Genomic DNA, 26,579 nt, shown 5'->3' with positions numbered 1-26,579 from the left:
TTAGATTAAAATTTGATAAAATGTATTAAAAAAAATCTTAAATAAGATTGTTGAGATTGGTTCAAAAATTTGAATGTTATTCAAGTTTTATGAACATGGGGAGTAGGAATTATTTTACTCATTCCCACAGACGACGCCAATTGTTCTTGCTGAGATTGGCCGGTGTATAACTCGTCCGCGAATACTTGTAAGCTCTCCGTCAAGATGAGGTATACGTCGGCAATGAGATTGGCCGGTGTATAACTCTGACGCTCCAGTCAGTAAGTGTTTAAGAGGTATAAGAATAATTCTATGAATATAGAATGTAAGACATGAAATAGAAGGTATCATGTGTTGTGTGTAATAATTCTATGAATATAGAATGTAAGACATGATATAGAACTTATAGAACTTATCATGTTGCCCCCTGAGATTAGATATAGAAGGTTCCTTTTATAGGCATAGAATTGACGAATGATATTCACGTTATGACCGTTTGGTCATTAAGATTGAAATGATGGTCATTAAGTCGGTAATGAAGGCGTCGGTTACAAGCAAAGAATAAATGATAATTAATGTCGAGTTATAACTCATAATGCACAATAAAGACTGAGTTATAAGGTGACGGGTCAGATATTATTAATATTTTTTATTATTTTTAAAAAATATATTTTTATATTTATAAATACACATATCTCGTTTATAATGTAAATGAGATATACATGTATCGCGTCCACCTATCTTAACTTGTTTACACTGTAAACGAGATACGTGCAAAATTATCTCTTTTACAGTGTAAACGAGATAAGAAAAGAAAACGGATTTCGGTAATAATTTTTAAGTTATTTATTTCGGTAATTATTATATTTATTTAATTCATTAAAATAAAAAATCCTGATAATAATGGATAAGTATTAGCTGAAATTAAGGGTGTATGTGGCTCGGTTAGTTCTGAATGTAAAATCCTGATAAATTAATTAATTATAAGAAAAAAGGATTGGAAAATTAAAATTTTATAATTTGGGAGAGAAAAATAATTAGGATACAAATTAAAACACTAATCTTAAAAATTTTGACTCAAATTGGGCTAACGAGCTAAAATAATTGAACTAGACTTCACTTGAGTCCAAGGCCCAAACCCACACATTGACACCCCTCTCTCAACACTCAATTCAGCACCATTTCATTATAACACTCCTTTGAGCACCATTTCATCATTTTAGAGGGAGAGGGGCGGAAAGAAGAGAGAAAGGGGAAGAAGAAAATCCTAACATTTATCACCATCTTTATTTGTCCATAACTTTTTTTCTGAAGCTCTGATTGATGAGTCGTTTGTGGCCACGCGTTCATCTCGGATTCCTCTTCAATTTTATTTGAGTTGAAATATTGTAATTTTAGTTATTTAAGAGTACTCTTTGGATTAGAACAAACTCGGTTTCACCTAGCACATGTACACCACTAGCTGGAATGTGAAAAATCTTATTTGACTCTCAAGGTGTGATAAGAACGTGGGTAGCTAACTTTGTAGAGTAAGTAAAGTAAGAACGTGGGTAAAGAAGATAAATGTTAAGAGAAGCTCAGCAAGACAAGGATTTTTTTTCTCTATAAATAGGAGAATCAAGAGGTTCCAAAAGGATTTCAATTCAACACCGCAAATCTAATTAAAGCTCTACAAAATTCTCAGTCACACTAATGCCAAAAAAGATTATGGAGTACAAATGCATGTGATTATTAGGAGTTAATTTATTTCTTTTTCAATATTTTACTTCAATTTAATTTTGTTTGATTCAATTTTATGATATTATTCTTCATTTTTACTTACTTGTATGTTTTCAATTACTTCAGTTCTGTTTAATGTTATTTTGACTTTTTTTCGTGTTAAATATTCCTTTGTGCAAGTTTATCATAATTAATGTAAAAATTTATTTTTCCACTATTTGTAAAGTTAGTGTTGATACTAAAGTCGATAAGTCTTGGGTTGAGCTCACTTTTTTAGATGAGTAGTATCTACTTTTTGAATTGAGATCACTAATACAAACATGATCCACACCTGTATCGAAGTCGAACAAAAATCAAGTGAAACAAATTGACACACGCGGTAGGACCTTGGACTAAGTTTAATGCCTAACTTTACATTCGATTACGCAGTGGAAAGATAATAAGTATATTTGATAGAGCTTCTACTTTAACGAAAGGGTTGATTAGAGACATTGGACATGCTGGGAGACCAGCATAAGGTACGCAAATGTTGAAGTAGCCTCTCCAACCATCAGTGAGGGTCGAAAAAAAAGAGAGGGCTCATACTACTATATTCGTTAAAAAAACTGTAACTTAGATTTTGTTTAATCTATATGCCCTTATGACTTGAAAGAAATAAAATTGGAAATACATAATCATTATAATGAAACAGTGACTAATAGCCTCATAAGCTTGAATTAAGGCATTTCTAAATCACACTAAAATCTTACCAATGAATTGAAAATGTTTAAACTTCAACATGTATTGCAGTTTTCACATAAATGCTAACCTATAAAATTTCTAATTTCAGGAATACTAATATGGCTCAAAAGCTTGAGGCAGGAATTTGAATCTGAAAGAAGTGTATGGCCTTGGAAAGTTTCAGACGGAATTTGCTGTGAGCGACTGGAGAAGACAAAGGAACAATGACCGACGTAGGAAAAATGAGTTTTACTACCGGAGAGCTTCAAAAAACGATTTCGTCCGAAGATGATTCTATTGACGTTATAATTGAAATATATTTCCTGTTAAAATTAGAACAAAAAATTGAGTAAAACAATATGCAAGTTCTTTTCAAATTTCTGAGCCACCACTTTTCATAATTCATAATACTCTTAATTTATTGTTTCGGCGTTTTGGGTGCATTAGTAGACAAGTGGTTAACTATGACAGGTTGAATCCAATATCATTTTTCGGTACGCAAGTCTCCAATAGGAGCCCAAAACAATATTCTTCAATTATTGTAACTTTCCAAGTCAACTTCCACCCTGACCAAAAAATAAAGAAGTCAATTTCCACGAGTCCTCCTCTTTAGTTTTCTTTTATCAGCGAGACAATTTCTATATAAAACTCTCCCCTTTTGTGAGATGCAACAAGAAGAAACCAAGCAAGCAAAGCAGAGAAGAAACATCAAACATGGCTGCTGCTGTTGGAGTCACAGAATTTATTGGAGCAGAGATGATTGAGAAGGCAATTTCTTTGGCCTGGAAGGCTCACAAGACACCAGAAAAACCTTTCATTCTTGAAAAGAATCGCAAAGGGGACCCTCAACAAGTGTTCATCAGCTTCCCAGCATCAGGTTCTGCAAAAGATTGGTACTCTCAGAAGCCTTTTGGGGAAGTCCCAATAGACCTTGATCTGTTCCCATCACTTAAAAGCATTGGTTACAATGATGCTGCTAAAGTAAATGAAGCCTTTCAAGGAAGGTTCCAAGCTATTTTGTCCAAGCCGTTACTTGAAACTGAGGTATTAATTGACCATAGTAGATAGTTTAGCCTAAGATCTACTATCCTATTAATTAAATTTTCATATATCACCTGGATTTGGAAATTAAATAATTAACTGTTTTCTTTTTAAAAACTATTTCCCTTTGTTAAATAAAGCACATACATTTTGGAATGAATCTGTAGGTGAAAGATGCAATGGATAAAAAGAGGCAAATAGTATTTACAGGGCACTCTTCTGGTTCCCCAATGGCCATTCTAGCAACCCTTTGGACCTTGGAGAAGTACCCATCCACAAAATCCAACGGTAGGGTACCTCCAATTTGTGTAACTTTTGGTTCTCCTTTAATTGGTAATCATATTTTTTCTCATGCTACAAGGAGAGAAAATTGGTCCAACTTCTTCATGCACTTTGTCATGAGATATGACATAGTACCTAGAATCCTCCTTTCTCCACTCTCTTCTTTTGATCAAAGATTTGAACCGGTTTCGCAGTTCTTCAATCCCAACCATAAATTCAAGTCTTTCATGAGCGAATCGGTTGGAAAATCCTCACACACCTCTGATTTCTTTAGTGTTGTGATGTCTAATACTGCAAAAGTTACAAGCCATGCTGTTTCTAAGTTAATAGGTACCACAGATTCAACACTTGAAATTATTGCAAATTTTGTTCCATTAAGCCCTTATAGACCCTTTGGAACCTACATTTTCTGCACCGGAAATGGAAAGCATGTTGTTATTAGAAACCCAGATGCAGTTCTGCAGATTCTGTTTTTCTCTGCTCAATTAAGCACCGAAGCAGAAGTTGCTCAAGTTGGCAATAGAAGCCTACAGGAACATAGAACCAAACTGCAACTAAACTTTGGAAAGGAGAATTTTGTGTTCTTGGAGCAGGACCAACTTGAGAAAGTTCCATTGACTGATGATGGCTCAAAGGATGATATTAGCATGGCCTTCAATGATCTTGGCCTGGTAAGTACCCATTTGCTCGAAATAATTCTTTACTTTCACTATATTACTTGGATTAAGATAAGTATGGTATTAAAAGATTTGCATAATATTAATTACCTTTTTTTTTTACTAAGAATTAACACAAGGGAAGAGAGCCAATGACTTCCTAATTAAGTGACAAAGTCAATTAAGAAAGAAGTGTTCCAAACAATATAATCCTTTATTTTGTGCACAACGTCAACACAAAGAATCTAACCTATCAAGATTTTTCTTATTATCTAACAATTCCTCATGTTGAAATCTCAGAGCCCAAGAGCAAGATTGTGTCTTCGAGCAGCAGCAGGGTTAGAGAAACAAAGACTGAAAAACGAGGAAAGAATGAAAGAGAAGATAGACTCTGATGAATTCGAGGAAAAAATGAAGGAACTGGAGAAATACAAACAAGTGATGGAGCTTAAAAACATTTGCTACTACGATGCCTTCAAGAAGCAAGAAAGCTCTGAGGACTTCCAAGCAAATGTGAAGAGGCTACAGCTGGCAATGTTGTGGGACGAGATAATGGAGAAGCTAAGAAGTTATGAACTACCAGATGAGTTTGAAGGGAGAGCTGAATGGGTCGAACACGCGAAGCGATTTCGGAGGCTAGTCGAGCCTTTAGATGTCGCCAACTACTACAGACACTTGAGGCAAATTGAGGCTGGTACTTACATGGGTAAGGGAAGGCCGATGCGGTATAAATTCACTCAAAGGTGGCTTGAACATGCGGAGGGAAGTAAGTTTGAAGAAGAGTACTCTGAATCATGCTTTTGGGCCGAGGTGGAGGATCTTTCCCACATAACAAATAATGCCACTAGTATTGTTAATGCTTCATTTCATAAAGATGTTTTGGATCGAACTCAGCAAAGGGTTGCGAGTTTGGTGGCTAGGATAGATGTATGGATTGACAATAAGGTGCTAGATAAGGATGTGTTATTGGAGGGTTCTACTTTGATGAATTGGTGGAATTCTCTACCATCGCAATTTAGGAATGGCTCGAGCATTAAGAGTCTTGTCAAGTGTAAAGAAACAAAGTGAGAAGAAGCAAACATGCATGAGCAATGAAAACTTTAGATGCTTTCATATTTATGCAGGCTTCTTTACATGAATAAATTAAAAAGAAATAAAATTACGTGACTCTTTTAATTTCTAAAATAATTTGGTTACATCCATGTTTTCTTTTATTGTATATAAATCGTAACTATGAACAAAAATTTATGGCTAAGCAATCCAAGAGTAAATTGTGATTTTGTTCTAGGATTTATCCATGATTTTAGAGCAAAGAAAAAGAATATAAATTATGGTTGTTATCCACAATTTATAACAAGTAGCAATCGAAAGAAAATTGTGGTTAAGTTTCACAATTTAAGAGAGGTCATAAATCCCAATTTGAGATAACGATTTACAGAGGTTGAGTTTCTATAAATTCAGACCACTACACATTTTGTAGTCATTGTTGAGAGTTTGTACTTGTGTATTACAGGCAAAATTGAACAAACCGTAGATGAAATATGTACAAAATTTTTAAAAAGTTCGGATTTTACAAGTAAAGGATATTTTTTATTTAAATTATTAAAATACAATAGTTTTTGAAATATGTAACGCCTAAAAGATTTAGCATAGGGAAAGTAGGAGGAGCTAATGAAATATTTGTACAATGTGTACAATGGAAGATTAGGAAATATTAGAGATATAACCATTAGTGTTACCTTTTGCCATCAGCTGAAGTTTTTGGGATGAGTGGTATCATGACATGGTATTAGAGCTTTGGATCCGAAAGGTTTTGGGAAGATGTTTATTATTCTTAGGCTTGGTTTGGTAAAGCTTTTTAAAGAGGTGCTTGTGCTTTTTAAAAGTTTAAGCACTTTATTTTGTGTTTGGTAAATAAAAAAATCATGTGCTTGTGCTTGCAGCTTTTAAAAGATCGGGTATTTTTGGAAGCACCTAAGATAGAGCTTTTCAAAGTTGGCTTGTGCTTTTCAAAATTTAAAAGTCTAATATAACCTCACATGTTAACTAATTTTCAAATTTAATACTTGCATTTATGTCTATTATAGTATTTTTAAATTTTAAAAGCTATTTTACCAAATGCAACTTGCTTGTATTTATTAAAAGCAATTTTTAATTTGATTTACCAAACATAAATGCTACAACTTTTAAAAAGTCATCTTTTAAAAGTTAGTTTTTATAAGCTACTTTTGAAAAGTAAAAGCTTTACCAAACTAAGCCTTAGTACTGGGATGGTTATTCTAGATAGTTTGGGAGATGTTTATTTTGTAACTCAATAGCCCATTGTATACATTGTACAAATAGTCCAGTGCTTCCCGAGTATTTAATAAGGGTAAACAATTTAAATAAGTTTTTTTGAAAAAGAAGCTTAAAGTATAAGGATTTTTATTAATAGCAACTTATAAATAAGTTATTTTGTATTTGGATTTTTAGTTATAGAAGTACTTATTTTAAAATTGTAGCGTTTTGATAAATAACTCAAAAAATACAATTTTTTTACACAAAAAAATAAAAATTAAAATAACGATGATAACAAATACTTTTTAATATTAAATGTTAATTTTACATAGTCTAATCACTAAGATTACAATGGTTTAGGCAATTGATTCTTTATTTGCTTTTTTATTAGTTCCATTTTTTAGACAATGAGTTCTTATCACATAATATCATTAGAAATTGGTTCTTCTACTTCACCTTCACCATAACGGTGTCCTTGTATGTGGTGAATAGTAATAAAATTTTAATTTACAATAATTTACCAAATGCAATTGTTGTTGCTTGGCTATACCAATTCCAGAGGCATCACATTTAATCTCAAAGATTTTATCAAAGTTAGGTAAAACAAGAATAGGAGCAGAACACAAATAATCTTCTAGGGTATGAAATGCAATTTCTTGTTCCTTTTTCCATTTAAATCTAACATCTTTTTTTATAACCTCGGTGAGAGGCGCAACAATGGTAGAAAATTTTTTCACAAATCTCCTGTAAAATCCAGCTAACCCATGAAAACTTCTGACCTCAGAAGCATTCTTAGGCATTGGCCATTCATAAATAGCCTTTACCTTTTTCTCATTAACCTCAATTACACTCGCACTCACAACAAAATCAAGAAATATAACTCGATCAATACAAAATGTGCACTTTTTAAGATTGTCATATAATTTTTCTTTTCGAAGCACTTTCAAAATAGCTGAAACACGTGACAAGTGGTCATCCAAACAAGTGCTATAAATGAGAATATCATCGAAATAAACAACAAAAAATTTACCCAAAAATTCTCGCAAAAAATGATTCATTAGACGCATAAAAGTACTAAAGGCATTAGTTAGCCCAAAAGGCATTACTAAGCACTCATATTACCCTAGCATGATTTACGTGCAACTAGCCCCCCTCAATATCCTAGCACAATTTATGTGTTACTATGGTAAGGCACATTAGGCTGGACGACTTACGTTTTTGTGTTTTTGAACGTGAATCGTCCTAGCCTAATGTGTCTTACCATAGTAACACATAAATTGTGCTAGAGTCTTGAGAGGTGGCTAGTTGCACGTAAACGGTAAATCGTGCTAGGGTGATGAATTTTAGGGTAAAAAACGTAACTCATGGTGACCTAGGACGATTTATATATATTTTGTAACACACATGGGCCTGGGACAATTTATATGTTTTTGAACAATGCATTTCATGCATAAATCGTCCCAGGATAGCATGATTCATATATTATATGGTTTAGGAGAATCACGTTTTCGAAATTCATTTAGAGAAATCATGTAATTTGATTCTCCTATTAATTTATTTAAATAAAAATGCCTTTTATTAAACCAACTGTCTTGGACCTTATGTATTCTTATATCAAACATGGTTTCAATGTCACTTTGTAACGGACTTTTTGTATTCTATGTTAATATTTAATTATTTGCTAGTACTTGGTATTTTGTTACGTATTATTAATTGAAAATAATTTAAGAAGGTTTTTAATTCCCTAGATATGATTAGAACATGTATTCTTTTTAATTACTGTAAAAATTAAAAAACGAAAAATCGAACCAAATCAATCTATTACAATTGGTTTGTTTTGGATGGTTTCATAAAAAAAAGAACCAAATCGCAAACTAAACACCCCTACATACAAATTTTATACATACTACAAAATCAATAAATGTAACACATAAACAAGAAGAGTTACATTTATCTCATTTCTATCTATAAATTGGAAGGGCACCCCTACATACAAACTACATACATACTACAAAATCATTTAACATAACACTTAAACAAGAAGGGTTACATTTATCTCTACTTTCTATTTATAAATTGGCAGCGGGTTCTCACACCAACTAGCAAAGAGAGACTGGCACAAAAATCTTCTAGCTAAAAACATGTTATTGCCTCTGCACCATGTCAAATTCAGTTATATCTTCTATTTTCACCTAAAAGTACTCTTGCAAAGATATTAAAAATTTCTGCTCAAGGTGATAGTTCGAAACCTGCCCCCACAAAATCTGTATCTTGATCATCAAGTTTTTGTCTTTTTTGAGCTTCAAGTTTGGTTTGGTTGCCAATAGCATCAGAGATGGTTCTTGTTAACCAAAAACCAGGTTTCTCAAGGGACCGGGCCCGGTCAAGGACCAATGGCTCTCTTAAGGTTACTTCAACACCATCAAAGGTCCACAGTTTCATGGTTGCTTCCCCTTTGAGGCACAGAGAATACCAACCTAAGCCAGCTATCGCTACGTCAATACTGTTGACCTCCCAACTAGTTCCAGATACCTTAATTTCCATTTCTTGCCATGTGCCTAAGTCGGCAGCGCGTTTATTGCCAATGGGAGGCTGAAATAAGATGCAAATAGAAATGAAGTTAGAGCAAAATTAGATATCATGTATTTTAGGGGAAGAGAGTATAGATTATATTTAGTAATCCTCAAATCAGTCTCTAAGTAATTTCTAGACGAACACTTTAACTCCCAACAAATCTTAGTTACCATATCAGTTCTCAACCTTTTGTTTTGTTAGACAACTTAGTCACCCATCCGATTTTGTATAAATCCCTATCATTATTTAATAAGATATAAAAATTCTTTGAACATTGATTTAGGATATTACCCTTGTTTTTGTTACATTTTTGGACAAAAATGTATTTAAATGCAAATTATATCTACATACATTGATATAAAGAAGGAAATAACGTAATGGATATACTATGCACATGAAATGCTGTTTTATTTCCAAAAGAATTTGATATATAGAATTCGGGATGTTTCCTAGATTATTTGCTTCGAAACTCTAAATTTTTAAATTCTCAAGTGAGACTTTTCTTCATCTTCAAGACTTCAACACACTCTTTTTTGCCCCTTTTCCAACTAATTGACTATTATTTTAACCTATCAAGTCCCATTATCAAATCCGATTCCACACTACAAAAAATATGGTAGTTTTCATCCCGTTCCTAACCAAAGGATTGTTTCTGGATTATAAAGTACATTTCTTTGACAAATAAAGTCAAAATGTCTCTACCTTTCCTTTTTATAATCTAACAAAATCAACTGAAAAGTAACATAAAAGAGCAATTAATCAAATGAAAAACATATTTGAAGCACAGGTAAAATGCAAATTTAAACCTTAATACTAAAATGATTTATGTAGTCATGTTTAGATTTGTGAAAAAAAAAAATGCTTACCTGCAACCTAACACCAACATGATTACTCCAAACCTCTTCAGCATTTTCTACTTTTCCCATGTGAAGAGAAACATTTGGTGATGCCCAAACTGTTACATATATTGTTTCAATAGAGGCTTTAATAAAGTCAATTCTTGTCAAGCCTCCAATATGCACTGCCTGCCCTACCTATAAGTTAAAACCAGTATGTAAAGTTCCAAACCACATCTTTATTTTTGAAATTTACATACCAACACCAAAGAAATTGCTATCTCAATTTATTAACGGGAGTTTCCATTTATTTGGGAAAATAAAGAAAATAAAACTATTGTCCATGATACCCCTTAATGGATAACAATGTGCATAAAGGATACATATAATCTACATAATAAAAAAGGCTTAATGACAACTTAGAGAGCATCAATAGCAGTAAGCCATTAAATAACTTGCCTTGATTCTATATGATCGAGGCCGAAGTTCCTTTCGTATCTCAACCATCTTTTGCTCTTCCCTGTTCAATCTCATCGACATTAAATAAGGATGCAGGATTCCTGGAGTGTCAAACATCTTAGTCTTAGCTGACAAAATTCCTCCAATTCTCAAGATCCCAAGTGTTGTCCCAGGAATAGAAGCTTCTGTGAGTTTTATAGTTTTAGCTCCTTGTTTCTTTGAAAATGCATTGATTAGGGTAGACTTCCCTGCATTCTGAGACCCAATCACCCACACACTCCCCCGAGGACCTGCCAATTCCTTTATGAAGGATAGCAAATTCCTTATGCCTAAATCCTTTTGAGAACTTACAAGATAAACCGCACTTGGTTTAGGTGCTCCCGCAGCACTTGCTCGGTGTCTAACCCATCTATCCAACCTTGTAGGGGAAACCTCTGATGGAAGGAGATCAATCTTTGTAGCCACAAGAACAAGTTTTAGCAATTTCTTACCCTTCTTCGAGTGATCCTGGATTTTTTCCAATGCCTTAAACAACGATTTTGCTACCGTCCAAGGAAAAGAACTATCAAAATCAACACAATCCACAACCATAACAACAACAGTAGCACTGCCATTGCCAGAATGGTTCATCAACCGAGTGGAAATCAACCTATCGAAATCAAAATCGGGTATCAAATTCTCAGCAGTATGATTTTTCACCTGCCCATAATTCCTCAAAGAATGACACCTGGCGCACACAGTACCATCTTCCTTTACCTTCTGAGCCTCCCTAGCCAGCTTCTTTTTCTCAGCTTTTGATACTTTCTTCTTTCTCTTTCTCTCCAGGACCTCCTCAGTGATGTTACCATACCCAACCCCTGCAGGCACAAAGCCATTTAAATCAGTCTCATCATCCTCTACACCCAACAACTTAGCTTTCCACTCATTAGAATCCCAATTGAAATGATCTGGTAATACCTCAATATCTCCTCCAAGTTCATTTTTAATGCCATCCAGGAACCCATCATCATCATCATCATCATCACCATCACCATCATCATCTTCTTCTTCTACACTAACATTATAAAAAACATCATCATCCTCATCTAATAATTCATCTTCCATTTTCACCTTCCTCTGTTGATAGTACCCAGGAAGGTTAGAGTCTTCATCTTGCATGAAGACCCCACAACCAGGGCAAATTGGTCCACGACTCTCATCCTCATCTCTTCCCTCACTCAAAAACGGGTTCTTACCCTCTTTCCTTGGTGTGTTTCTTTTCTGTATCATTTGAACAGTGGAGCTGCCGTTTACCGCAAAAGCAATAAGGCAAGAAACTTTTCTGGCCCCAACACAATTATCTACACTCCATTAAAGTAAAACGTCGCTTCAGTTAAATGAGTATCAAAAATCGAAGAGCATAGTGCGATAAACTAAAACAACATGAAGTTCTAGGTTCTTACTTGTGAAATGGCGCAAACTCTTAAGTGCTTGATTAGGTGCATTGTTAAAGAAGGAATGCTTGGACCCAGAAAAACTAAAAGGAGCTACAGAGAAGAATATCGCCATGGCTTCCAATGCATGAAGCGAAGCAGAGAGAACAAAAAAATAAGAAAAGGATTATAACAACGTGAAAAAGAAGAAGAAAGAAGAGTAAAAATATTGGACCCAATTTGGGCTTCGGCTTGTTACTAGGGATGTCAACGGGGAGGGATGGGGTCAAGGGATACCTTCCTGCTCCCCGTCCCGGCCCTGATTCCCAACGTGGGGGTATATTTACCCCATCCCCATTTCCAGCATTCCTCACGGGACCCCATTTGGCATCTACGGAGTTGATAATTTCTATAGAAATTCTAATTAAAAAAAAATTTAAATTGATAAAAAATCATAAAACATTAGAACATACAAAACATCTTGTCTAAGAAATTAATTAAAATTCAAATATCATGTCCAAAAAGATAAAGTAACACACCATATATTTCTCAATAGTTTTAACACAAATTAAATTTCTAAAAATGTCTAACTTCAAATATTCTCCCATTGCCAAAGTACAACTTCCAACATACAACTCCAAGTTCTCTGTTAAAATAACAAAATACGTAAATATGACGAGATACATCATAAAAAAAATACTATTTAAAGTACAAAGACTTAATTTCTCTTAATGGATTCCATGCCCCTTCATTAGCTTGACTAAAACTCTTTGCTCAACCATAAAGACTTGTAATTTGTCAAGCTTAATATGTGTTCACACATTAGCATCATAAAAATGAATAATAAGCTCCATAAAAAACACAAAGAAAAAGATAAAACGAGAGATAGTGAAGTTGAATAATTAGATTAACCTGCAGAATAGATGAAGAATTTATAATACTATTACAATTAAAATTTTTTTTTTCCTTAGCACATTACTTTTGGAATTCAATAAGCACACACTCTATATACATTATATGCACCAACTACAAAAGGTTTTTCATTTCTCCACTGGAACAATCATTTTATGGCACCACAAACAACAGATACTAAAACAGATCATTTTTCAGATATAGCTAAAGACCAAACATTTATCATGTGAATACAAATTAAGGAGAAACAACCCTATTGATTGTCCATCTGAAGTTCTGAACATACCTAACCAAAATTCTAGCCTTTCTAACCCTTAAAATGCACCAAACTAAATTCAAATCCAAATAAAAATTAATTCATTGTTTGTACACTCAAGACTCCAAAGCTTAAAACTTGAACACGTGCACACAAGCCAAGCCATTACCGACTAAAAAACCTTAGCCACCCAAATAATTTAAAAATAATTTTTACTAGGAGCACAGATTAAAATTTAGACTATTAAAATTTCTTTTGAAAGTTTTTGCTTATTAAATCATTTTTTTAATTAAAAGCTTTTAGTTCCTTAATGCTTATATTCAGGGGAAAACAGGCACACAAAAAAGTGCACAAAACAAGCACAAGCAGCGGCTGCGGAAAATCAAGCAAGGTTCACAGCACAGGTATGCTGATAATCACCAAGATTCAGAACAAACAAGCACAAAAAATGCAGAATTAACCTTCAGCGCAATAAATTACAGAGAGGGCGAGAGTATCCAACCTGAAGTGGAGGAGGAGGAGGAGAAGGGGCAACCAACGGCTGCGCGGCGATGCTGTCGACGGCAGACTGCGGTCTTATTTCGAGCGGACGATGAGCGGCGACGCAGAGCACGGAGCAGTTGGACGAGGTGGGGGACGGCGCAGCGTACGCGAGCGGAGAGGAGAGCACGGAGCAGCGGCGGAGAGAAGAATGGACGCGGCGGAGAAGAGAATGGACGCCTCGAACTGAGAGAATGACGCGTTGAGCGGTGACGGCACGATGAGCAGGGAGATGGCTGCAGAGAGGTAAGTGGTGATGGCGCAGCGTGATAAACAAAGGAAGACACAAATGAGGATATGCCATCCGAAATGACTAGAAAACCTAGAGTAAAAACAAATTTTAAGGGTAATTAAGTAAATTCATAAATTTCAGGAATTAGACCGGCTTCGCTCAGGTCCGCGGCTATCTTGGAAAAATTTTGTCCGCTATTTTCGTTCTCGCGAAAAACATTATCCCCCCATTTAGTTATTAGAATTATTAAACTGATAATTAATCAGATATAGATAATAGGGTAGCGTTTGTTTTGAGGTACTGAGACAGAGACTGAGAGACTGAGACTCAGTATCATGTTTGTTGGTTCAGAGACTGGTACTAAAATTTCTGTCTCTGTCTCCAAAATTTCAGTATTTCAGTACCTCCAAAAAGTGGGGACACAGGGTTTATATATTATGGAAACGATCTTTTTTTTCTGAGAAAAAATCCTAAATAGTTCATAACAATTACTTGAAAAGACAACGAGGTCCTCAATAGAAAAAAAATACCTTTTTCGGTTTCTAATTTTTATTTTTATGAGACTGATTGACTCTTCTGTCAATATTTTTATTGGTATTAATGGAATAAGCCTATATGACATGTTAAACTGTTGATTTATCCATTAAGAACTTTGGGAGTTTTGTTGTTTTTTAAATATAATTATCAAAATTGTTTACATTAGTTCAATTTAGTGTGTAAAAGTAAGAAATATTAGTGATTTTTAAATTGTTATTAGTGATTAATGTGTCACAGAAGTATATTTTGAAGAACCGAGTTGGATATGCACTCTTTTTTTTTTGCCAAAGTTAAGAATGAGACTCGAACCCGCAATCTCTAGGTGAATATGGAAAAATTTTGTAATTTGAGCTATTACTCATATTGCTAGTATCAACATGAGCAATCAAATGTGTAAAAACATTGTAATTATTCAACTTTCATATTTCTAGATTTTAACCATTATTTTCGGAGTGTGTGCTTATTCTTTCTTGTACACTCACGGTGTTCCAAAGGAGTGTAAGTTTTTGGCACATAGCGATGTGTAAATTTATATTTTGTTTGGATGGAAGATAAAAATGAGAGGAAGAAAATAAAAGAAAAGAAAATAAAAGGAAAAGTTGTTTTTTTTTTTATGTTATTTGGATGAAGAGAAAATGGATAGAAAGGAAATAGGAAAAAAAAAATTTTTTGTTTGGATGGAAGGAAAAGTAAGAAGAGAAAAAATCATAACCAAGTGACATTAATACCCTTCCCTATATTATACATCAATGTATTTAAATTATTTTTCTAATAAAAAAAAGTGATCCCAATTATATTTCAAAATTTTAACGTGTTATCTTTATTAACAATAATATTTTTTTGAATTTATCCTTTTCTATTGTCTTTTAATGTCATAAATAAAAATATATATCATTCTTTTTAAATATATACAAATAAATAATTTTCTAAAAGAATAATAAAAACTACTCATACTTTACATCATTAATCTCCTTAATCATATTTAAGAAAAAGTTTCACTAAATTATATTTATAAAATAAAATACTATCAAAAGTGGCTAGCATTTCTTTCTTACTACGTGCGACAAAAAATCATATACAATTTTTATAAACATATAATAAAACGCTAAAAAAGTAACAACGACGACTAGGACTTCAGAAGAGTACTATTTTATCACCACACAACACTTTTCAAAAGGATAATTCTTTATAGTCAGAGTCATCAGTATACGCTTACTTCCAAAAAATCAATTCTACATAACTTGAGCCATCTGTACCCATATACTTCAAAAAAATAAAGTTTTTCCGAGTTAAAGATATTAACACACGATCAATTTCTACTTGTATTAAGCAGTGTACTCATTGTTCCCAAACATTTTCGAAAGAAAATTGTGGTTAAGTTTCACAATTTAAGAGAGGTCATAAATTCCAATTTGAGATAACGATTTACAGAGGTTGAGTTTCTATAAATTCAGACCACTACACATTTTGTAGTCATAGTTGAGAGTTTGTACTTGTGTATTACAGGCAAAATTGAACAAACCGTAGATGAAATATGTACAAAATTTTTAAAAAGTTCGGATTTTACAAGTAAAGGATATTTTTTATTTAAATTATTAAAATACAATAGTTTTTGAAATATGTAACGCACTAACGCCTAAAAGATTTACCATATTATAAAATATGTTACATCCTCCCATTACTTAGACCCGAAAAAATAAAAAAGCTCGTCCCGAGTATTTAAAGGTTAAACAATTTAAATAAGTTTTTTTTGAAAAAGGAGTTTAAAGTATAAGGATTTTTATTAATAGTAGTTTATAAATAAATTATTTTGTATTTAGATTTTTAGTTATAGAAATATTTATTTTAAAATTGTAGCGTTTGGATAAATAACTCAAAAAATACAATTTTTTTTAACACAAAAAAATAAAAATTAAGATAACGAGGATAACAAATACTTTTTAATATTAAATGTTAATTTTAGATAGTCTAATAACTAAGATTACAATGGTTTAGGCAATTGATTCTTTATTTGCTTTTTTATTAGTTCTATTTTTTAGACAATTAGTTCTTATCACATAATATCATTAAAAATTGGTTCTTCTACTTCACCTTCACCATAACGGTGTTCTTGTTTGTGGTGAATAGTAATAAAATTTTAATTTACAATAATCTTGATGGCAATGCCAAAAAATTTATTGTGTTAATTTACTATAATCTTGATGGCAACACCAAAAAAATTATTATATAATTAGTGTTTGCTGTTTTATTGTGTATGATATGGTAGGTAAAAATAAAAAATAAATATAAAATATGAGTCAATATATATTTTGTTGCTGTTTTTTATTTTTATTCTTTTACTCCTATTAGTCCCCTCCTTTATTGGAGTCAAGAACTTGTTATAACTAACTATAAAAATAATAGCAAACTATATAAAACTAAAATTACATGTAAAAAAAATAAAATTGAAATTGAAATTTCACACCATACACAATGTTAAATATAAATTTAATAATAAAAATAGAATGATAAAATGATAAAAAAATAACTGGAAGAAATATGTGCAATAGGTAATTCAGATGAAACATTATTTTAAAATAGTAATGGAAGGACAATATTTTCAACAGATGCATCATTACGTAAAAATGGTGGTGGAGGGTCAATACTTTCTGCAGCAGATAGAATATTGCGTAAAAATAATGGTGGAAGGTGAGTGCTTCTAACAGATGGAACCTTATATAAAAATGGTGGTGGATGGCCAATATTTTCATAGAGCCAAAAATGAAAGTAAATTTTTTTGTTTTAAAGCCAATTTGTTTATGGTGTGTTTGTTTGGAGTGAAAATGGGAGGAAGGAAAAGGAAGGGAAAGAAATTGAAAGGAAAATAGTTATTTTCCTTTGTTTGGTTGAGGGGAGAAATGGGAGAGGAAAGAAAATGGGATAGAAATCATTACGTAAAAATAATAATAGAAGTTGCTTGAAAATGGTGGTGGTATTTCCAACGAAAATAGAAAACATTTTTGTTTTGAAGTCAATTTTTTTTAGAAATTATGAATTAACTTTTTAAAAAGTTAAAAAAAAAATTTTAAATAGTGCCAAACACATATTGTGTGCATCCAGGACATGTAAAAAATGCCTAAACTAAGATCTGTGCACTAGGAATATACCTATATTAGTTTTTTATCTCAGTATCGAAGATACATACAGCTGCACCTGTCTATAGAGTGCAGCCAAGATAAAGGTTTTATTTCAGATTTTTTTTTTACAAATTTAGAAAATTTAAGATAAAGTTTTCTCAAAGTTCTTTAAGGTTGTGTTTGTTTACAGAGACAGGACACTGAAACACAGAGACACAAAATTGTATTTGGCAGAGGAAATATGGACAGAAATAATGTGTCCAAAAACATTGAATTAGTGTATTTTGTGTCCATCTCGATAGGAAGGACACAGAAACACTAACAAGGGATACAACTTATTTTTTATTTTTTCTTTCATTATTTTTATTAATTTTTCATAATTATATTTTTTATTATTATATTTTTCATCTCAAATTTTTTGAATAAAAAAAATGAAAATAAATTAAATTTTCATAATTTGTTTTAATTTATTACCAAACAAAATACAAGAATACAAAATTTTGTGTCTCTGTCCATCCGTATCTTGCCTATATATTTGTCTTGTTCTGTTCTCAATATCTTGTCCTGTCCTGTTCTCAAAAACAAACCAATCTAAAATACTATGACAGGCCGATAATACATGTCGTCAGAGGACATCAACCGGCTATATACAATGTGACATGTAGTTAGTATATTAAGTAAATAATTAGTTGACATATTATGATATTTTGATTTACTTAATTTATTTTAGTCGACATGTTACGGCTGCTTTTTTTTGGATATGGAAAGAAGTAACGTGATACACCATGAAATGGAAGGATTACAAAATATTGCACTGCTATGGGTCAGAGTAAAAACGTAAGTTTTGTTTTGTAATTGTTTATTTTTTTAATTTTAAAATAAACCAAACGTAGCTTACGAACCATTTTTTTTTCTTTTTTGAAAAGTATAAGGAACCAAAAGCTTATCAGCCAAAAACTAAACAAAACTATATTAATTTATATTAATAATTAATTAATTTTAAATTTTTTAAATTCAAAATTTAAAAATTTTTAAATTGATTAAGTAAACCTAATTAAAACCTATAAAAACCTTTCTCTTCTCTCTCACATTAACCTACCCACCTCTAATAATCACACACACAGACCCCTCTCTCTCACCGTCAGGCCCTCTCCGCCTCCCCACCGCGATCCACTCATCTTCTATCACCGACATCTGGCTCGTCGGATTCGCCACCGTAAAGAGATGTTGTGGAACGTAAGGAATGGATAATCATGGTAGAAGAGTGTGATTTTCAGATATATCATAGGACGTGGCATGGATACTATTGATGGTTATTGCTGAAGGGAGGCTGTGGCGTTCAAGGTTTTATGTGAAGCATTACATGTTTGGTGATAAGTAGAATGCAATGCGACTTCAAGTGAGAAGGGGCTGGAATCCGTGTGTACTGGGTTTTGTTTTTATTAGGGTCTAGGGATAGTTATTATATTAGTAGTTAAAGGATATAGATGTTGACAGTGATGTTGGAGGTTGTATTCATATTTCTTTTGATTCTTTATCTTCTTCTAGGAGTTTCTTGACTGTTATGATCTAGTTCTCTTCTATTGAATGCGTTCTTTTGTATTTGGACACTCTTTTCTGAGATTTCATCACATTGTATGAAGAGATTCTACCTTGTACGCAATTGTTTTGGGATATTAGGTGCCGTTTTGATAAATTACATACTTGATCTTAACTAAAAGAAGTCATTGAATAATTACAGATATATAAAGAAAAAAACATCCTAATGCTTAACAAAAGAAACATCTAATTATATTTTAACAAAAATAATTAAATATCTATAAAATTTTAAAAATATATATAAAATTCTTAAAGAAATAGAGACATTCATATTTGCAATACAAAAAAATTCAAAAAATATATAAAAGAACATTCATTTAATATAAAAAAGAAACATTCTGATATTTAGTAGAAGAAACATCCATATATATTAACTCGTAGAGATTTTGAATTCATCCAAAGGTATTTGGCTGGGTTTTGGCTGATATGCTTTTGGTTCCTTAGCTTTACTCTTTTTTTTTTTTACTATATAAATCCCCAAACCTTCACTAATTCTTCCTCTTCACAAACTTACTCCCTCTCACCCTTAACTCTAACCCTTTCACTCTCAAAACTCACTCACAGCATGTAACATGAAAGGGAAACTGAAACTCCCATGGCCTGAGTTTTGGTTTTATAGGCAGGCTTCACCATTCTCCTTTACACGTGTCACACATGCAGGTGGGGAGACTGTCAAACGCAAGTTGCGTTTTGCTGTGCATCTGCCAAATGCATCTTACGTTTTGGAGGTTCGAGGTGTTGACATGCAGGAGGCACAGAGACAGTTTTAAAGTTGGATTATCCTCCTATGCCAAACGCAAGCTGTGTTTTGCAGTGCATGCAACCTTTTTGAAGTCACTTCAGTCAAAACGTAACCTGAGTTTGCAGATTACTGAATTCACCAATTCCACATTTGTGGATTACTCACTATAATACAATATTGCTACACATCACGTTTTTAACTTCCATAAATAAATTAATTTCTGACATGTTACGATATTTTGATTTAATTAGTTAAAAGATATGTTAGAATAATGACATATTAGATTAACTTGATTTAAATAATTAGTTGACATATTAGGATAATTCAAAAGTAGGTACTTAGAATTTATTGGAATTTTTTTAAATAAATAAATTAAATATTTTATTTATAGATATAGATAATTTGTAGTATATTTATCAATTTGCATAGCTTAACTTATCTCGTTTACATTTGTAAATAAGATAAACATGTTTGTTGTTGCATCTATTACATTTGCTATGAATTATTTAAGGTAATATTTATAATTTAGTCATTGTTACATTGTTATACGCAATTAAAAAAAAGATTAATCAATTATATTCTTATAGATGTCTCAGTTGTTCTTGTCACGTTATGTAATGTTGTTCATTCTATTGCTTGACGTACTACTATTTTATACTAAGGAGGTCAAATTTGAACTTAGTAGAGTTAAAAAATTTTATGTTTGACAATGATTTATTCTATACATTTGTTGAACGGTAAAGATTCTGATGAGTTTGGAAAACTCCAAATTAATTTGATGATGATCAAATATTATTAAAATAATTAATTACAAAATTATTAATTTGATTTTCAATTCACAATTGCTAATTGATAATTTTGTTGTGCAGATTTATTTTGGGTTAAAAAGGGCAAGCCCAATATGATTAAATACATTCAGCCTTGTACAAAATTGTTATATGAATTATGGCTGAATTGTTATGCTTGTTGGGCCAGGAAAAATATTTTTAAGCCCAACAAAATAGTTGGTCCGAAATTAAAAAAGAATTGGGGCCAATGTTTAAGCTACTCATTTAACTTGATGGAATCCAATTTTTTATTAATTGGTTACATGCTTTCAACGGATTCCACTCTCTTCATTTGAAGGAATTCAAAATTTAATTAAATGAAGTTAATGCAGACATTGGTAATGTGAGAGAGAAAGTTTGAAATTGATGTGATTGCTATTATTGCTTCACACGCTCTATGAAAGAGGGAAGTGATTTTTAATTAAATGTAATTGATTTTATTTCCTTCTTTATTTCCTTTGAAAGCATTCTCTCACTTCTCTCTCTCCTTTCTCTCATCACCATTCGGTCACTTCACAATGAAAAATAGAAGACACCACAAGCTATCAGAAGAAGGTAGATGAAGCTAGAAGCAAGCTTGAAGCCATAGTGATGATGGCATCAAGAAAAAGAAAATCAAAAGTATGGTGTGGCTGAGATCTTTGCCACTAAAGGTAAGATGTGGTGAAGTAATCTCAAGCCTTCCATAACCAAAAATGGAAGAGATCCATTCTGCCAGAGGAAGAAGATTCCTTGGAAGCATGGCTCGTCTCTACTTTTTGCTCAACCACTACAAGAGGTAGCTACTGTGGCTACGTGGAAGATGAGGCAGAAGATAAGAGCAGGAGGAGTTGTCAAGCAATCAAGGATTCATCAAGGGCTAGGAATCCTTCTTGGAGAGCAAGTCAAGATGGAAGGCCCAGATTGATGGATCTTGGTGAGAAGGGATGATACAGAGGTAATTGCATGTTGGTTATAGTATTCGGTTTCCTCTCTCCTCTCTTTGGCCGAACCGATTTTTGGATGAAGAAGAAGAAGTTGGCTCGGTTCAACATTTTCAACCTTGGAGGCTTCCCCTTCTATAAATAAGGGAGAACAGCCAGGGCTTGAAACAAGGAGTGAAGAGTGCAAAGCACAGAGTTCTCATAGCTACCTAAGCTAACAGAAGTTCTTCTCGTTCAATGTTCTTCATTTTGTAATTTTTCTATTTAGTTTTGTTTGTCTTGAGTCTCATGGAAAAAGGCAAACAGTGAGGTTTGTAAGAAGAAGCCATAGAGCGAAAAAAGGCAGAGTATACAAAATTAAAAGAAAAAGCCATAGAGGTCCTAGAGGTCCTTTGTACATCTGTGTTGTATTTCATGATTCTGTGGGAATCCCCTTGCAAGTTGGGTTAGCACTTAGCAGTTGAAAGCTTGGTAGGTGACCAAGTCAAGTTCAGGATTGAGGTTAGATTCTGGACTTGTCCCAGATAGGAAGGGTAGTTCCTAGGGAGAATTGGTGTATGTAATCATGATGATTATAGTGAAATTCCATCATTGTTGTGATGGAGACTGGATGTAGGCTGCATTGCACTTGGCAGCTGAACCAGGATACTTCGTGGTGTGATTCTCTCTCTCTCTCTCTTCTACTCCATTTCTGTTTCTGCTGCATATGAGATAAAACTGAAAAATATCTCTTGCCTGGTTACGAGATAAAAAGAAAAAGTCTCGTGACTAGGTACGAGACAAAAAGCAAAAAGTCTCCAAAAGTTATTTCAAATGCCAGCAAGTGTTAATTAGTAAAAAGGGGGCTAAGATTCAACCTCCCTTCTCTTAGCCACTGATAACCATCAGGTTCGAAAGGTCGAAACCCATAGTTTCTACCTTCTCTGGAGTGAGGTCACCATTACACTTCAAGATGTGACTTTTCATTTTGGTTTGCATACATTTGGTTAGCCAATTGAGAGTTTCACTAGAGATTTTCAACAATATCATGGGTACTCCACATGACAGTAGGTTAATGACTTGTTCGGCGACAAGTCTCCATTGAAACTATAGGACAGGAAGCAGAAACAGGGTCACACATATTCCATCGGGCGTAGATTCAGATACTCTCTTCCACTATGCCTGGTGTTACTTATTAATACTAATTGAGGGGTATTTGTTTACGGACAAGTTAGCTAACCTTACCCCTCTCAGATGGTTTTCACTCTTTGAGTATTTTGATAGTTGCATATAGTTGTCTTGGGGGTCTGCATTAATGGCACACATTTACCATTCACTATGCAACGCTACTCGACGTGATGCGACGGACATCATAGAGTGCATACTGTTTGTGTTATCGTGGATTTACCACAGGACACCCATCCTTCTGTCTGGTTGGTTACGATGTCCTCAGATTCTCACTTGTAGTGAGGTAATTAATGCTTATTATTTATTGATGTTTGCTACTATTTACAATATTAATTACTAAATGTAATTTATCCTCAATGAATAAGTTAGCAGGACTGGAATAGCATACTAGAAACCACTATCAGAGCAGGATACTATGATTGTAACACACGCTAGATGACTTGATGAGGTACGATATGTTTAGGTTTCTTATGTCTTACATATATTGCTCTTCCATGGCTAATTATATGATTGTATGTTTTTTTTTTCTAGTTCTGGTTAATACTTTACAATTCCTAGCTATAGCACATGACTTCTGACTGGATTAGAAGTGTTAAAGAGATTCATATATGGAGAGCTGTGGTGCTAATGGTCTGATTTTATTTTGTAGAGTTTCATCACGTGGACGAAGTCAAGAGACATCTTGGGGGTCAGCAGCACTGCCTAAAAGATGTTTCTGTTTAAGACGACTCAGGACGATGATGTGTGGTGGCCTGAGGTGTATTGTGACTGGTATAACTTGTGGAGAGCCCATAACTAGTAGCAGCACATGGTGACCATTGACGATGTCCTTGATCCTCAACCCACACAGGAGTACTTGACATGATGGTAGAGAGCATGTCGTGTTAGGTTTCTATATGGGGAAGACGTCTTGGCTGATTTGAGAGTTACGACCCTGCCTACCGACATCCTCCCGGCTACCCCGGGTCAGAGGGATAGCTTAGCCTTTTCACAAGGAATGATAAGTTTTTTGGCAGAAAAAATATCTGTGAAAATTTACCTGCCGAAGAGCAGATATAGGGAAGTTTTATCCCGCGGGTGGCGAGTATAAGTACCCATCTAATAAATGGAATGGGGGCAGGGAGAGAGGTACTTTTCCCATGGGTACCCATATAATGCCGATGAATATGAAATTACATGAATGCTCTTATATATACATTATAAATTAAAAACCTTAATTTTCATTCTCCCTCACTCGATGCCTCATCTCACCTAGAATCCTCACCTACTTCTTCCTCTCTCTCCAGTTGCTAATTCTTCTCTCAAACAACAGTGATGCCGCTGTCTTCCTCCTGCCTCGCTGCCTCGACATCCTTGCCAACAACCACTTCGCTATTCATTATCGTTGTCTCCCGTAGCCTCATCAACATCGCCACATCAATCTTTTTTTCTGTACTAAGTCCCTTTCTCTAATTAGTTTCTTTTGAGTTTTTTTTTTTTCAATATTTGGGGGTTTAGAGTTTGTTCAATGTTTAAAATTGTCTGAAATTACTAATTTTTTGAATTTGTATCTTTGTTTTAGCAATTGTTTTTGCAATTGTTGCTGAATTTTTATTTAGGGGTTTAGGATTTGTTCAATTGTTAATTTTTTGTGTTTCAAATTGTTTAATATTAGGTATAGCAATTAATAATCTAGTATTAAATGTTTTTGTTGGATACAACTTAAGAACACAAGGGGATATTATTATGCTTGGATGGAAGGGCTAGTAAAGAAGAACGAGAAGAGGGATTGAATAGCCTTATACCTTGTAACCATTTGCTTTTTTGTTATTTTTTAAAAATTCATGGGGATATCAGCGGGACCAGATATCCGGGGGATATCGAATACCCGTTACCCATCGAGGATACAGGGTGAGGACAGGACAATTTTCTGATGCGAAGGTAAGGGACGGGGGAAAATATCACCATCCCATGGAGACCTGTTGCCATCCCTGCCTTCTACGAGATGCTCCAAATCGCAGGCAACAAGTGAGGATGCAGGTAAGAGATGATAACCGGAGACCATCCCGAAAGGTCCAGGATTAATGAGGGAGTTGTGCACCTGCAGATGATCAGTTCTCAGATGAGGAGACTGAGTATGCATGCCAAGAGGATATCCTTAAGGATCCTCCGGTGACGACACAGCTGGATATGACATTGCATAGCTTCTTTGTTAGGCATGAGACGGACATTACAAAAAAATTCATGCCAAGGTCCTCCACAAAGGCACAACTGTAAGACTCCAAATTTTTAAAAATTAAATAATGACTTATTTATGATTTATTATATTTATTTATAATTTTGTTTTTAAAAAATTATTTTATAAAAAATAATTAAATCAATGTTATGAAATTTTGAGTTTAAAATTAATTAGGACTCATATATAATTTTCATAATAATTTGATCAAATAATTTTCAATTTTTATTTACATCTGTTACTATGCTTTTCTAAGATTCCAAGAAAAGTATAGCAAAAAGCCGGTGAAGAACCAGTGCTGCACGGCTTACACCATTTCTAGGTGCCTTCTGTATTCCTTTTATGTGGGACACTACGCGGAAAATAAACATACCAATATTATTTGGATAATGGTATTATTATTTCTGTTTTTAATAATATTACTTCATATGGATGATTTTTTTGTATTCTATATTTATATAAATTTATAAAAAGAGAATGATATTATTAAAATATAAATAATAATATTCATTCCTTATTATTTAAGTAAAAAAGCAATACCAATATTATTTTTATTAACGTGGTTGTTGAATTACTTTTAAAAGTTTTTTGGCACTAATATAATTTATTAAATTAACATGTCAAAATTATTACTTATCTATATAATGTTACTGTCTGTTGAATCACATTTTACATTCGCTAATTAAAATCTATAAAATAAATAAAAGCCCTAAATAAAAATGTAACAAAAGAATGAACATCAATAAATAGAAAAGTTGAAAAAGAAAACAATAACGCGGGTCTGTTCCAACAGGGCAAAACAATGGGTACGTCTGAAATTAAATAGATGCTTGTTTTGTTTCTTGACTTTTTTATGTTTATGTGTGTGAACTTCAAAACTTATTTGTAATTTGTAGTAATATAGGTTTTCAATTTTACTAAATTGGATATGTAGACAAATGACACGGTCACACCTATATTAATTTGTAAATATAGGTTTTCAATTGGCTTTATATTTAAATATAACACACGGTTAGTTGAATCACCCTAGAGAAAACGAAACTTCATGTGAAGATAAAGTAGATTTATAAAATACTCGCTTTTAGGGGTGCATATGACCCGATTCGACTCGAAGATTTGGATCGATTTTAAATATTTTAAGGATTAATTTAGTGTGATTTTGTTGGGTCTATGATTAAGTAAGGGTCTCAAAAATAGACCCGATCATTATTTCGAGCCGGATTCGAGTTAAGGCGAACACAGTTTTATTCGGCCCGTGTGCACCTTAAAGGAACTAAAAAAGATATATATGTTTTAAATTAATTTTAATATTATGTTATATTAATTATAAGCTTATTGTTTTATTTTTAATTAATATTTTTCTAATGTATTTACTTTGTATTTGAGCTAAAATTAATCATCTTTTTCTTAAAGTATTGATTTTGGAGCATTTCTATATATACGTACAATTATGAAAATGAAAAAAAAAAATACTAACTAGATATTATAAATGACATAAATTTTTTTAACGTCTTAAAAATAAACAAATAAAAATGCTATATGCATATTAAAAACTAAC

The 26,579-nt window shown here is 33.0% G+C and overlaps 2 protein-coding genes across 2 annotated transcripts; one reads left to right on the top strand and one right to left on the bottom strand.

Annotated features, from left to right (window-relative positions):
• Positions 3,114 to 5,585, top strand: LOC107643922 (protein EDS1; the record flags this gene model as incomplete). Its single annotated transcript, XM_016347679.2, is given in 3 exon segments — positions 3,114 to 3,462; positions 3,627 to 4,412; positions 4,698 to 5,585. Coding segments are annotated over 3 exon segments (1,884 nt in total). The 3' UTR covers positions 5,466 to 5,585.
• On the bottom strand, positions 8,550 to 14,009 carry LOC107643921 (GTP-binding protein BRASSINAZOLE INSENSITIVE PALE GREEN 2, chloroplastic). The gene is made up of 5 exons (XM_016347678.2): positions 13,626 to 14,009; positions 11,986 to 12,093; positions 10,544 to 11,883; positions 10,115 to 10,282; positions 8,550 to 9,266 (listed from the first exon to the last, which is right to left on the bottom strand). Exons 2-5 carry the CDS (start codon positions 12,089 to 12,091, stop codon positions 8,904 to 8,906), a joined length of 1,977 nt encoding a protein of 658 aa, XP_016203164.1. The 5' UTR covers positions 12,092 to 12,093; positions 13,626 to 14,009; the 3' UTR covers positions 8,550 to 8,903.

Source organism: Arachis ipaensis, chromosome B05 (genome assembly GCF_000816755.2).
Source record: "Arachis ipaensis cultivar K30076 chromosome B05, Araip1.1, whole genome shotgun sequence".
Lineage (NCBI taxonomy): Eukaryota > Viridiplantae > Streptophyta > Magnoliopsida > Fabales > Fabaceae > Arachis > Arachis ipaensis.
This window is presented reverse-complemented; position numbering and strand designations above follow the sequence as displayed.

Excerpts from the sequence above, each read along its gene's own strand:
- LOC107643921 (XM_016347678.2), bottom strand. The coding sequence starts at position 12,091 with ATGGCGATATTCTTCTCTGTAGCTCCTTTTAGTTTTTCTGGGTCCAAG. Across the intron at positions 11,884-11,985 it reads GAGTTTGCGCCATTTCACAA|ATAATTGTGTTGGGGCCAGA; the intron begins GTAAGAACCTAG and ends AATGGAGTGTAG. Across the intron at positions 10,283-10,543 it reads CTCGATCATATAGAATCAAG|GTAGGGCAGGCAGTGCATAT; the intron begins GCAAGTTATTTA and ends TTTAACTTATAG.